Consider the following 12,902-nt stretch of genomic DNA (forward strand, 5'->3'; position numbering starts at 1 on the left):
ATATTTACATCAGGTTGTAATAGTTCCTTAAAGGGACAGTTCACCCAAAAATGAAAATTCTCTCATTTACTGATCGTCATCCCATCCCAGATGTGTATGACTCTCTTTCATCTGCTGAACTCAAATGAAGATTTTTAGAAGAATATCTCAGCTCTTTTCGTCCATATAATGCGGCCAGTTGGGGCCAAAAAGTCAGCATAAAAGTAATCAATATGACTCCAGTGGTTAAACCCATGTCTTCAGAAGTGATATGATAGGTGTGGGTGAGAAACAGATCAATATTTAAGTCCTTTTTCACTATAAATTCTCCTCCCTGCTCACTCAATCTCCACTTTAACTTTTACATTGTTCTTCTTGTGTTTTTGGTGATTCACATTCTTCATGCATATCGCCCCCTACTGGGCAGGGAGAAGAATTTCTAGCCAAAAAGGACTTAATTTTCTCACCCACACCTATCATGTCACTTCTGAAGATATGGATTGAAACATACAATTTTCCTAGCAGCATATTAAATGTTAGTTTGATGATGGCTGTTGTTAATATAATCTGTGCATTTGTATTTTATTGTTATTCAGAATGGATTTCAATGAAAGTCCCAGTGAGAATTCCAGTAAGGAGTCCAATTCATCCCAAAACTTTAATGCAGGTAAATACACTGTAAACATTTTAGTCAGGTAACGAAAATGTGCTTTGTGTCATAACATCTATTTTTCCAAATAAATAAATTACTTAATATGACTGACTCAACATCTTATTTTACTTTTGCATTTCATTTATTTTTATTTTTTAAGGGTCGGACCAGGTAGACATTTTTTACAGTGTAATTTTTATAATTAAAGTCATTTGTTGTTTTCTACTTGTATGTAGCTCTCGATCATAATACGCAAGTATTATTTTCAGAAGGCCAAGCAAAAATGAATTCAATAATTGTGATTACTGCTGCAAGATACAGCACTGCCTAATGAAAACGATCTGTTTTAGTAAATCCACACTAAAGTTTCTCTTTGTTCCCTGCAGAGAATGAAGAACAGTATCACAATGTTCTCATGCCAAGTATTTATGGAGTCATCTGCTTCGTTGGCATTATTGGCAACTGCATAGTCATCTACACCATTGTCAAAAAGACAAAGTTCAGGGCACAACAGACGGTGCCTGATATCTTCATCTTCAGCCTATCCATCGCAGATCTTCTGTTTCTTCTAGGCATGCCATTCCTCATTCACCAGCTCGTGGGAAATGGCTCTTGGTGTTTCGGTGCCACCATGTGCACTGTGATTACAGCATTGGACTCCAACAGTCAGATTGTGAGCACTTACATCCTAACAGTCATGACGTTAGACAGATACTTGGCGACAGTTCATCCCATCCGCTTCAACCATATACGAACCCCATGCGTTGCTGCGGCGGTCATCGGCCTGGTATGGTTTCTCTCTTTGCTCTCCATCACGCCAGTGTGGATGTATGCCGGACTCATGCCGTTGCGAGACGGCTCTGTTGGATGCGCTCTACTTCTCCCAAATCCAGCTTCAGACACGTACTGGTTCACGCTCTACCAGTTTGTGCTGGCTTTTGCATTGCCGTTGGTGATCATTTGCGTGGTCTTTTTCAAGATCCTCCAAAATATGGCCGCCACAGTGGCGCCACTCCCCCAACACAGCTTACGAGTGCGCACCAGGAAGGTCACTCGAATGGCTGTCGCCATATGCCTGGCGTTCTTCATTTGTTGGGCACCCCATTACATCTTGCAGTTAGCGCATCTAAGCGTGCACCGGCCCAGTTTCGCCTTCCTGTACGCCTATAACGTCGCCATCAGCATGGGTTACGCCAACAGTTGCATTAACCCGCTACTCTACATCATGCTAAGTGAGACCTTCAAGAGGCAATTTATCGTGGCCATTCGGCCTGCGCACAAAGACTTCCGGGCTGAACCAGGAACAGCAGATGAAAGCGTCAGCCTACGTTTGGCGCCAGATGCAGGACAACAATCCCAGTCCTCTAGGGAGTTGTTGCCGGTAACCGTGGCTGTGCATTAAGCTCAGTTGAGACTATGCTATAGATAGAACCATGTTACTATACCTATATTTAAAAAAAATTATATATATATATATATTTTAACGTTTGCATTACTTTAACCAACTACATAGCTTTACTGAGTCCCGAAGAGCACGCAAATCTACACTTGAGCCGAAATTATAATGGAAGCACCACAAAAAGACGTGGTTGCTTCAGCAATTACGTTTTTCATCTCACATATGAATTTATTATTATAATTAAAATATTGTCATAATTTGCTCACCCTCACACCCTGTCTACATCGGCTGTGTCTGTTGACGCAAGGCCAGAAACATCTCAAGCTGGCTTTAATGTGACAGTCAGAAGTTAAGTAAATATGTAACGAATAATATTCATGGCAAAAAGAGCCACAAGTGTGATATTTGGTGTGTAAAATCATTTAATATTCAGACAGACTTGTTAAAGTAACAATAAAGTGACTGGAGTCGTTCAGCAGCGCGTCAGCAAGACTAACATGCTGCCTAACATTTATTTTTGTGTAACTGTGAAGAAAAAGGTCATATTGGTCTGGAACAACATGATAACAGAATTATAATGTTTGGGAAAACTACTGCTTTACCTGTAAGGCAGAACTACAGCCACCATAATTTGCATTAAAGTTTGTCCTATTCATACATATGAGTGGTCCGCTTCCTCTCCTTATGATGTCTCTCTCTGCCATAGCTCAGCAGGGTCTCGAAGACCCCCAGGAAACTGATTTGAGCCATGCTGAGCTGAACTCTGTGAGGATGTATATAATAAGTGACAGGTTGAAAAGAAGTTCCGGAAGCTTCTTGCAGAAAGTCTCATTAACAGAGTTTACGGCATGAAATATATTTGGGAAGATGCACATTTTAATTGTCATGTTACTGTTGTGATCCAGTGAAAGTGATATAATGTATACACAGCTCTGTTACAATGACACTTCTGAATCAGAGTGAATCACTAAATTGCAGTGGCATTTAAAGCCAATTGTCTTCTTAAAATATGTATATTTCAATGTGCAAATATTTCTGAGAGTCCTCAGAGGCTAAAATAATTTTCTCCACTCATGTGGAGGCATGTGCTTATGAAATTCTCTGCGTTTTATGTATTATTATCATCTTTCTCCTTTGGCTCAAAGCCTGCTCATAATAGTTTCACATTTGCTACCTCAAAAATTGCTTTTATATTATTTAAAACTTTGTTTTATTTTGTAGTGGAAGTGTAATGGGTATTATTATTATAGGAATAGGCCACCCAAAAACAAAAATTCTCTCATAATTTCCTCACCCTTGTGCCATCCCAGAAGTGTATGACTTTCTTTCTTCTTCTGAACACAAATGAATATTTCTAGAAGAATATCTCAGCTCTGTAGGTCCATACAATGCAAATGAATAGGTGCCAACATTTTGAAGCTCCAATAATCACACATGTCAGCATAAAAGTAACCCATATGGCTCCATATGGTTGAATCAATGTCTCGAGAACATTTGAATAGGTGTGGGTGAGAAACAGATAAATATTGAAGTCACTTTCACATTGTTCTTCTTGTGTTTATGGTGATTCACATTCTTCATGCATATCGCCCCCTACTGCTCAGGAGAAAGATTTCTATCAAAAATGGACTTAAATATTGATCTGTTTCTCACCCACACCTATCAGATTACATCAGAAAACATGGATTAAACCACTGGAGTTTTATGCTGCCTTATGTGATTGACCATGGAGTGTCAAAATTTTGGCTCCCATTCACTTGCATTGTATGGACCAACAGAGCTGAGATATTTTTCTAAAGTAAATGATGAGAGAATTGTCATTTTTGGGTGAACTATTCCTTTAATCATGTTACGAATACTGTATTTAAGTGGAAAGACTATAAAGGCCATTGTGTGTAATGATCCAACTCTGAATATTACTTTTACTTCGTCATGTATTATAGGGGCAATATATGCAAAATGTGTTTGTTTTACATTGTAAAATGTATATTTGATCATATCAAAGTGTAAATATCACCAAAATATTCATTTTTATTAAATGGCATTTATTGCCACTGAGACTACCAATTTGAAAATACAGTAAATCTTTTCCAAATGTGTATTTATAGAGGAATGACAATGGACAATTGTAGACATTGTATACTTGCTGAAATATTGATTTCACTCATTTTATAAGTATTGTTTGCTCTTGAAATCAGTATTCTGTGTGAAGTGAATTCTCACCAAAAGAGTTCAAAGCATTTAATTGGCAATCACATAACATCCCTTCAGTGCAACACACACTTCGTTTTTAAATGTGGATTTTAAAAATGTACAGTGAGGAAAATAAGTATTTGAACACCCTGCTATTTTGCAAGTTCTCCCAATTAGAAATCATGGAGGGGTCTGAAATTGTCATCGTAGGTGCATGTCCACTGTGAGAGACATAATCTAAAAAAAAAAATCCAGAAATCACAATGTATGATTTTTTAACTATTTATTTGTATGATACAGCTGCAAATAAGTATTTGAACACCTGAGAAAATCAATGTTAATATTTGGTACAGTAGCCTTTGTTTGCAATTACAGAGGTCAAACGTTTCCTGTAGTTTTTCACCAGGTTTGCGCACACTGCAGGAGGGATTTTGGCCCACTCCTCCACACAGATCTTCTCTAGATCAGTCAGGTTTCGGGGCTGTCGCTGAGAAACACAGAGTTTGAGCTCCCTCCAAAGATTCTCTATTGGGTTTAGGTCTGGAGACTGGCTAGGCCACGCCAGAACCTTGATATGCTTCTTACAGAGCCACTCCTTGGTTATCCTGGCTGTGTGCTTCGGGTCATTGTCATGTTGGAAGACCCAGCCTCGACCCATCTTCAATGCTCTAACTGAGGGAAGGAGGTTGTTCCCCAAAATCTCTACATGCCCCCGGTCATCCTCTCCTTAATACAGTGCAGTCGCCCTGTCCCATGTGCAGAAAAACACCCCCAAAGCATGATGCTACCACCCCCATGCTTCACAGTAGGGATGGTGTTCTTGGGATGGTACTCATCATTCTTCTTCCTCCAAACACGGTTAGTGGAATTATGACCAAAAAGTTATATTTTGGTCTCATCTGACCACATGACTTTCTCCCATGACTCCTCTGGATCATCCAAATGGTCATTGGCAAACTTAAGACGGGCCTTGACATGTGCTGGTTTAAGCAGGGGAACCTTCCGTGCCATGCATGATTTCAAACCATGACGTCTTAGTGTATTACCAACAGTAACCTTGGAAACAGTGGTCCCAGCTCTTTTCAGGTCATTGACCAGCTCCTCCCGTGTAGTTCTGGGCTGATTTCTCACCTTTCTTAGGATCACTGAGACCCCACGAGGTGAGATCTTGCATGGAGCCCCAGTCCGAGGGAGATTGACAGTCATGTTTAGCTTCTTCCATTTTCTAATGATTGCTCCAACAGTGGACCTTTTTTCACCAAGCTGCTTGGCAATTTCCCCGTAGCCCTTTCCAGCCTTGTGGAGGTGTACAATTTTGTCTCTAGTGTCTTTGGACAGCTCTTTGGTCTTGGTCATGTTAGTAGTTGGATTCTTACTGATTGTATGGGGTGGACAGGTGTCTTTATGCACCTAATGACCTCAAATAGGTGCATCTAATTTAGGATAATAAATGGAGTGGAGGTGGACATTTTAAAGGCAGACTAACAGGTCTTTGAGGGTCAGAATTCTAGCTGATAGACAGGTGTTCAAATACTTATTTGCAGCTGTATCATACAAATAAATAGTTAAAAAATCATATATTGTGATTTCTGGATTTTTTTTTTTTAGATTATGTCTCTCACAGTGGACATGCACCTACGATGACAATTTCAGACCCCTCCATGATTTCCAAGTGGGAGAACTTGCAAAATAGCAGGGTGTTCAAATACTTATTTTCCTCACTGTATATGCTTGTAAATTAATTTTAGTTGAATGAAGACTGCAAAAAAATAAATAATTCTTGACCAGACATTTTGTCTTATTTTCCAGTAAAAAAGATCTAAACATACAGAATATATCTTAATTTAATTGACATTTTCTTACCCCATCATTTTTTTCTTATTATTGTTTTAAGCATACCTCCCTGTCACGGTCCCGGTTAATTTGCAGGCTTGGTTCTGTTTGTTTTGTTTTTCTCTCCCTCAGATGCTGCCGGCATGAGTGATCTGCGTTTCCATGGGAACACTGATTGTTTCCATAGGAACGATGATCATACCACTATTTAGCATGCTGACAGCACCTGTTCTCCATTGATTCTCTGCCTAATTAAACCCTTCGTTGTGTCATGATCTTTGCTAGATTGTTGTTGTGTATTCAAATAAATCGCTCACTCTGCCTCAGGTGGTCTTGTCTCATATATCTGTATTGGTTGCCCATCTCTGCCCATGTGTCTAGAGTGCGGTTATCTTCCAGGTTGCTGCTGCGCTTGTTCTACTGCCCACACATTCTTCAATATTCCTCATGGATCAGCCCTCTACACTGCCCCAACACATACGCATAATAACGCACTCTTCACGGAGGATTCCTCATGGATCAGCCCTCTATACTGCCCCAACACATCAGCATAAGAACACACTCTTCACGGATGATTCCTCATGGATCAGTCCTCTACACTGCCACAACACATACGCATAAGAACACACTCTTCACGGAGGATTCCTCATGGATCAGCCCTCTACACTGCCACAACACATACGCATAAGAACGCACTCTTCACGGATGATTCCTCATGGATCAGCCCTCTACACTGCCACAACACATACGCATAAGAACGCACTTTTCACAGAGGATATCTCATGGATCAGCCCTCTACACTGCCACGACGCATATCGCCAATGAACGCACTCTTCACGGAGGATTCCTCATGGATCAGCAATCTACACTGCCACAACACATACGCATAAGAACGCACTCTTCATGGAGGATTCCTCATGGATCAGTCCTCTACACTGCCACAACACATACGCATAAGAACGCACTCTTCACGGAGGATTCCTCATGGATCAGCCCTCTACACTGCCACAACACATACGCATAAGAACACACTCTTCACGGAGGATATCTCATGGATCAGTCCTCTACACTGCCACGACGCATATCGCCAATGAACGCACTCTTCACGGAGGATATCTCATGGATCAGCCCTCTACACTGCCACAACACATACGCATAAGAACGCACTCTTCACAGAGGATTCCTCATGGATCAGTCCTCTACACTGCCACAACACATACGCATAAGAACGCACTCTTCACGGAGGATTCCTCATGGATCAGTCCTCTACACTGCCACAACACATACGCATAAGAACGCACTCTTCACGGAGGATTCCTCATGGATCAGTCCTCTACACTGCCACAACACATACGCATAAGAACGCACTCTTCACGGAGGATTCCTCATGGATCAGTCCTCTACACTGCCACAACACATACGCATAAGAACGCACTCTTCACGGAGGATTCCTCATGGATCAGTCCTCTACACTGCCACGACGCATATCGCCAATGAACGCACTCTTCACGGAGGATTCCTCATGGATCAGCCCTCTACACTGCCACAACACATACGCATAAGAACGCACTTTTCACAGAGGATATCTCATGGATCAGCCCTCTACACTGCCACGACGCATATCGCCAATGAACGCACTCTTCACGGAGGATTCCTCATGGATCAGCAATCTACACTGCCACAACACATACGCATAAGAACACACTCTTCATGGAGGATTCCTCATGGATCAGTCCTCTACACTGCCACAACACATACGCATAAGAACGCACTCTTCACGGAGGATTCCTCATGGATCAGCCCTCTACACTGCCACAACACATACGCATAAGAACACACTCTTCACGGAGGATATCTCATGGATCAGTCCTCTACACTGCCACGACGCATATCGCCAATGAACGCACTCTTCACGGAGGATATCTCATGGATCAGCCCTCTACACTGCCACAACACATACGCATAAGAACGCACTCTTCACAGAGGATTCCTCATGGATCAGTCCTCTACACTGCCACAACACATACGCATAAGAACGCACTCTTCACAGAGGATTTCTCATGGATCAGTCCTCTACACTGCCACAACACATACGCATAAGAACACACTCTTCACGGAGGATTCCTCATGGATCAGTCCTCTACACTGCCACAACACATACGCATAAGAACGCACTCTTCACAGAGGATTCCTCATGGATCAGTCCTCTACACTGCCACAACACATACGCATAAGAACACACTCTTCACGGAGGATTCCTCATAGATCAGCCCTCTACACTGCCACGACGCATATCGCCAATGAACGCACTCTTCACGGAGGATTCCTCATGGATCAGCAATCTACACTGCCACAACACATACGCATAAGAACACACTCTTCACGGAGGATTCCTCATAGATCAGCCCTCTACACTGCCACGACGCATATCGCCAATGAACGCACTCTTCCCGGAGGATTCCTCATGGATCAGTCCTCTACACTGCCACAACACATACGCATAAGAACACACTCTTCACGGAGGATTCCTCATGGATCAGCCCTCTACACTGCCACAAAACATACGCATAAGAACACACTCTTCACGGAGGATTCCTCATGGATCAGCCCTCTACACTGCCACAACACATACGCATAAGAACACACTCTTCACGGAGGATTCCTCATGGATCAGCCCTCTATACTGCCCCAACACATACGCATAAGAACGCACTCTTCAGGGATGATTGCTCATGGATCAGTCCTCTACACTGCCACAACACATACGCATAAGAACACACTCTTCACGGAGGATTCCTCATAGATCAGTCCTCTACACTGCCACAAAACATACGCATAAGAACGCACTCTTCACGGAGGATTCCTCATGGATCAGCCCTCTACACTGCCACAAAACATACGCATAAGAACGCACTCTTCACGGAGGATTCCTCATGGATCAGCCCTCTACACTGCCACAACACATACGCATAAGAACGCACCTTTCACAGAGGATATCTCATGGATCAGCCCTCTACACTGCCACGACGCATATCGCCAATGAACGCACTCTTCATGGAGGATTCCTCATGGATCAGTCCTCTACACTGCCACAACACATACGCATAAGAACACACTCTTCACGGAGGATATCTCATGGATCAGTCCTCTACACTGCCACGACGCATATCGCCAATGAACGCACTCTTCACGGAGGATATCTCATGGATCAGCCCTCTACACTGCCACAACACATACGCATAAGAACACACTCTTCACGAAGGATTCCTCATAGATCAGCCCTCTACACTGCCACAACACATACGCATAAGAACACACTCTTCACAGAGGATTCCTCATGGATCAGCCCTCTACACTGCCACAACACATACGCATAAGAACACACTCTTCACAGAGGATATCTCATGGATCAGCCCTCTACACTGCCACGACGCATATCGCCAGTGAACGCACTCTTCACGGAGGATTCCTCATGGATCAGCAATCTACACTGCCACAACACATACGCATAAGAACGCACTCTTCATGGAGGATTCCTCATGGATCAGTCCTCTACACTGCCACAACACATACGCATAAGAACACACTCTTCACGGAGGATTCCTCATGGATCAGTCCTCTACACTGCCACAACACATACGCATAAGAACGCACTCTTCACAGAGGATTCCTCATGGATCAGTCCTCTACACTGCCACAACACATACGCATAAGAACACACTCTTCACGGAGGACTCCTCATGGATCAGCCCTCTACACTGCCACAACACATACGCATAAGAACACACTCTTCACAGAGGATTCCTCATGGATCAGTCCTCTACACTGCCACAACACATACGCATAAGAACACACTCTTCACAGAGGATTCCTCATGGATCAGCCCTCTACACTGCCACAACACATACGCATAAGAACGCACTCTTCACAGAGGATATCTCATGGATCAGCCCTCTACACTGCCACAACACATACGCATAAGAACGCACTCTTCACAGAGGATATCTCATGGATCAGCCCTCTACACTGCCACAACACATATCGCCAGTGAACGCACTCTTCACGGAGGATTCCTCATGGATCAGCCCTCTACACTGCCACAACACATACGCATAAGAACGCACTCTTCATGGATGATTGCTCATGGATCAGTCCTCTACACTGCCACAACACATACGCATAAGAACGCACTCTTCATGGATGATTCCTCATGGATCAGCCCTCTACACTGCCACAACACATACGCATAAGAACACACTCTTCATGGATGATTCCTCATGGATCAGCCCTCTACACTGCCACAACACATACGCATAAGAACACACTCTTCACGGAGGATTCCTCATAGATCAGTCCTCTACACTGCCACAACACATACGCATAAGAACACACTCTTCACGGAGGATTCCTCATGGATCAGCCCTCTACACTGCCACAAAACATACGCATAAGAACGCACTCTTCACGGAGGATTCCTCATGGATCAGCCCTCTACACTGCCACAAAACATACGCATAAGAACGCACTCTTCACGGAGGATTCCTCATGGATCAGCCCTCTACACTGCCACAACACATACGCATAAGAACGCACTCTTCACGGAGGATTCCTCATGGATCAGTCCTCTACACTGCCACAACACATACGCATAAGAACGCACTCTTCACGGAGGATTCCTCATGGATCAGCCCTCTATACTGCCCCAACACATACGCATAAGAACGCACTCTTCACGGATGATTCCTCATGGATCAGTCCTCTACACTGCCACAACACATACGCATAAGAACGCACTCTTCACGGAGGATTCCTCATGGATCAGTCCTCTACACTGCCACAACACATACGCATAAGAACGCACTCTTCACGGATGATTGCTCATGGATCAGTCCTCTACACTGCCACAACACATACGCATAAGAACGCACTCTTCACGGATGATTCCTCATGGATCAGTCCTCTACACTGCCACAACACATACGCATAAGAACACACTCTTCACGGATGATTGCTCATGGATCAGCCCTCTACACTGCCACAACACATACGCATAAGAACACACTCTTCACGGATGATTCCTCATGGATCAGTCCTCTACACTGCCACAACACATACGCATAAGAACACACTCTTCACGGAGGATTCCTCATGGATCAGCCCTCTACACTGCCACAACACATACGCATAAGAACACACTCTTCACGGAGGATTCCTCATGGATCAGCCCTCTACACTGCCACAACACATACGCATAAGAACACACTCTTCACGGAGGATTCCTCATGGATCAGTCCTCTACACTGCCACAACACATACGCATAAGAACACACTCTTCACGGATGATTGCTCATGGATCAGCCCTCTACACTGCCACAACACATACGCATAAGAACACACTCTTCACGGATGATTCCTCATGGATCAGTCCTCTACACTGCCACAACACATACGCATAAGAACACACTCTTCACGGAGGATTCCTCATGGATCAGCCCTCTACACTGCCCCAACACATACGCATAAGAACACACTCTTCACAGAGGATATCTCATGGATCAGTCCTCTACACTGCCACAACACATACGCATAAGAACACACTCTTCACGGAGGATATCTCATGGATCAGTCCTCTACACTGCCACGACGCATATCGCCAATGAACGCACTCTTCACGGAGGATATCTCATGGATCAGCCCTCTACACTGCCACAACACATACGCATAAGAACACACTCTTCACGAAGGATTCCTCATAGATCAGCCCTCTACACTGCCACAACACATACGCATAAGAACACACTCTTCACGAAGGATTCCTCATAGATCAGCCCTCTACACTGCCACAACACATACGCATAAGAACACACTCTTCACAGAGGATTCCTCATGGATCAGCCCTCTACACTGCCACAACACATACGCATAAGAACACACTCTTCACAGAGGATATCTCATGGATCAGCCCTCTACACTGCCACGACGCATATCGCCAGTGAACGCACTCTTCACGGAGGATTCCTCATGGATCAGCAATCTACACTGCCACAACACATACGCATAAGAACGCACTCTTCATGGAGGATTCCTCATGGATCAGTCCTCTACACTGCCACAACACATACGCATAAGAACACACTCTTCACGGAGGATTCCTCATGGATCAGTCCTCTACACTGCCACAACACATACGCATAAGAACGCACTCTTCACAGAGGATTCCTCATGGATCAGTCCTCTACACTGCCACAACACATACGCATAAGAACACACTCTTCACGGAGGACTCCTCATGGATCAGCCCTCTACACTGCCACAACACATACGCATAAGAACACACTCTTCACAGAGGATTCCTCATGGATCAGTCCTCTACACTGCCACAACACATACGCATAAGAACACACTCTTCACAGAGGATTCCTCATGGATCAGCCCTCTACACTGCCACAACACATACGCATAAGAACGCACTCATCACAGAGGATATCTCATGGATCAGCCCTCTACACTGCCACAACACATATCGCCAATGAACGCACTCTTCACGGAGGATTCCTCATGGATCAGCCCTCTACACTGCCACAACACATACGCATAAGAACGCACTCTTCATGGATGATTGCTCATGGATCAGTCCTCTACACTGCCACAACACATACGCATAAGAACGCACTCTTCATGGATGATTCCTCATGGATCAGCCCTCTACACTGCCACAACACATACGCATAAGAACACACTCTTCATGGATGATTCCTCATGGATCAGCCCTCTACACTGCCACAACACATACGCATAAGAACACACTCTTCACGGAGGATTCCTCATAGATCAGTCCTCTACACT

General features: G+C 44.0%; 1 protein-coding gene across 1 annotated transcript; it reads left to right on the forward strand.

Annotated features, from left to right (window-relative positions):
* The first annotated feature begins 576 nt into the window (after window positions 1-576).
* Window positions 577-2,033, forward strand: LOC127648449 (melanin-concentrating hormone receptor 1-like). Its single transcript, XM_052133126.1, has 2 exons — window positions 577-646; window positions 1,018-2,033. The coding sequence occupies exons 1-2, from the start codon at window positions 577-579 to the stop codon at window positions 2,031-2,033; spliced, it is 1,086 nt and encodes a 361-aa protein (XP_051989086.1).
* The last annotated feature ends 10,869 nt before the right edge of the window (window positions 2,034-12,902 follow it).

The sequence above is a fragment of the Xyrauchen texanus genome, chromosome 8 (genome assembly GCF_025860055.1).
Source record: "Xyrauchen texanus isolate HMW12.3.18 chromosome 8, RBS_HiC_50CHRs, whole genome shotgun sequence".
Lineage (NCBI taxonomy): Eukaryota > Metazoa > Chordata > Actinopteri > Cypriniformes > Catostomidae > Xyrauchen > Xyrauchen texanus.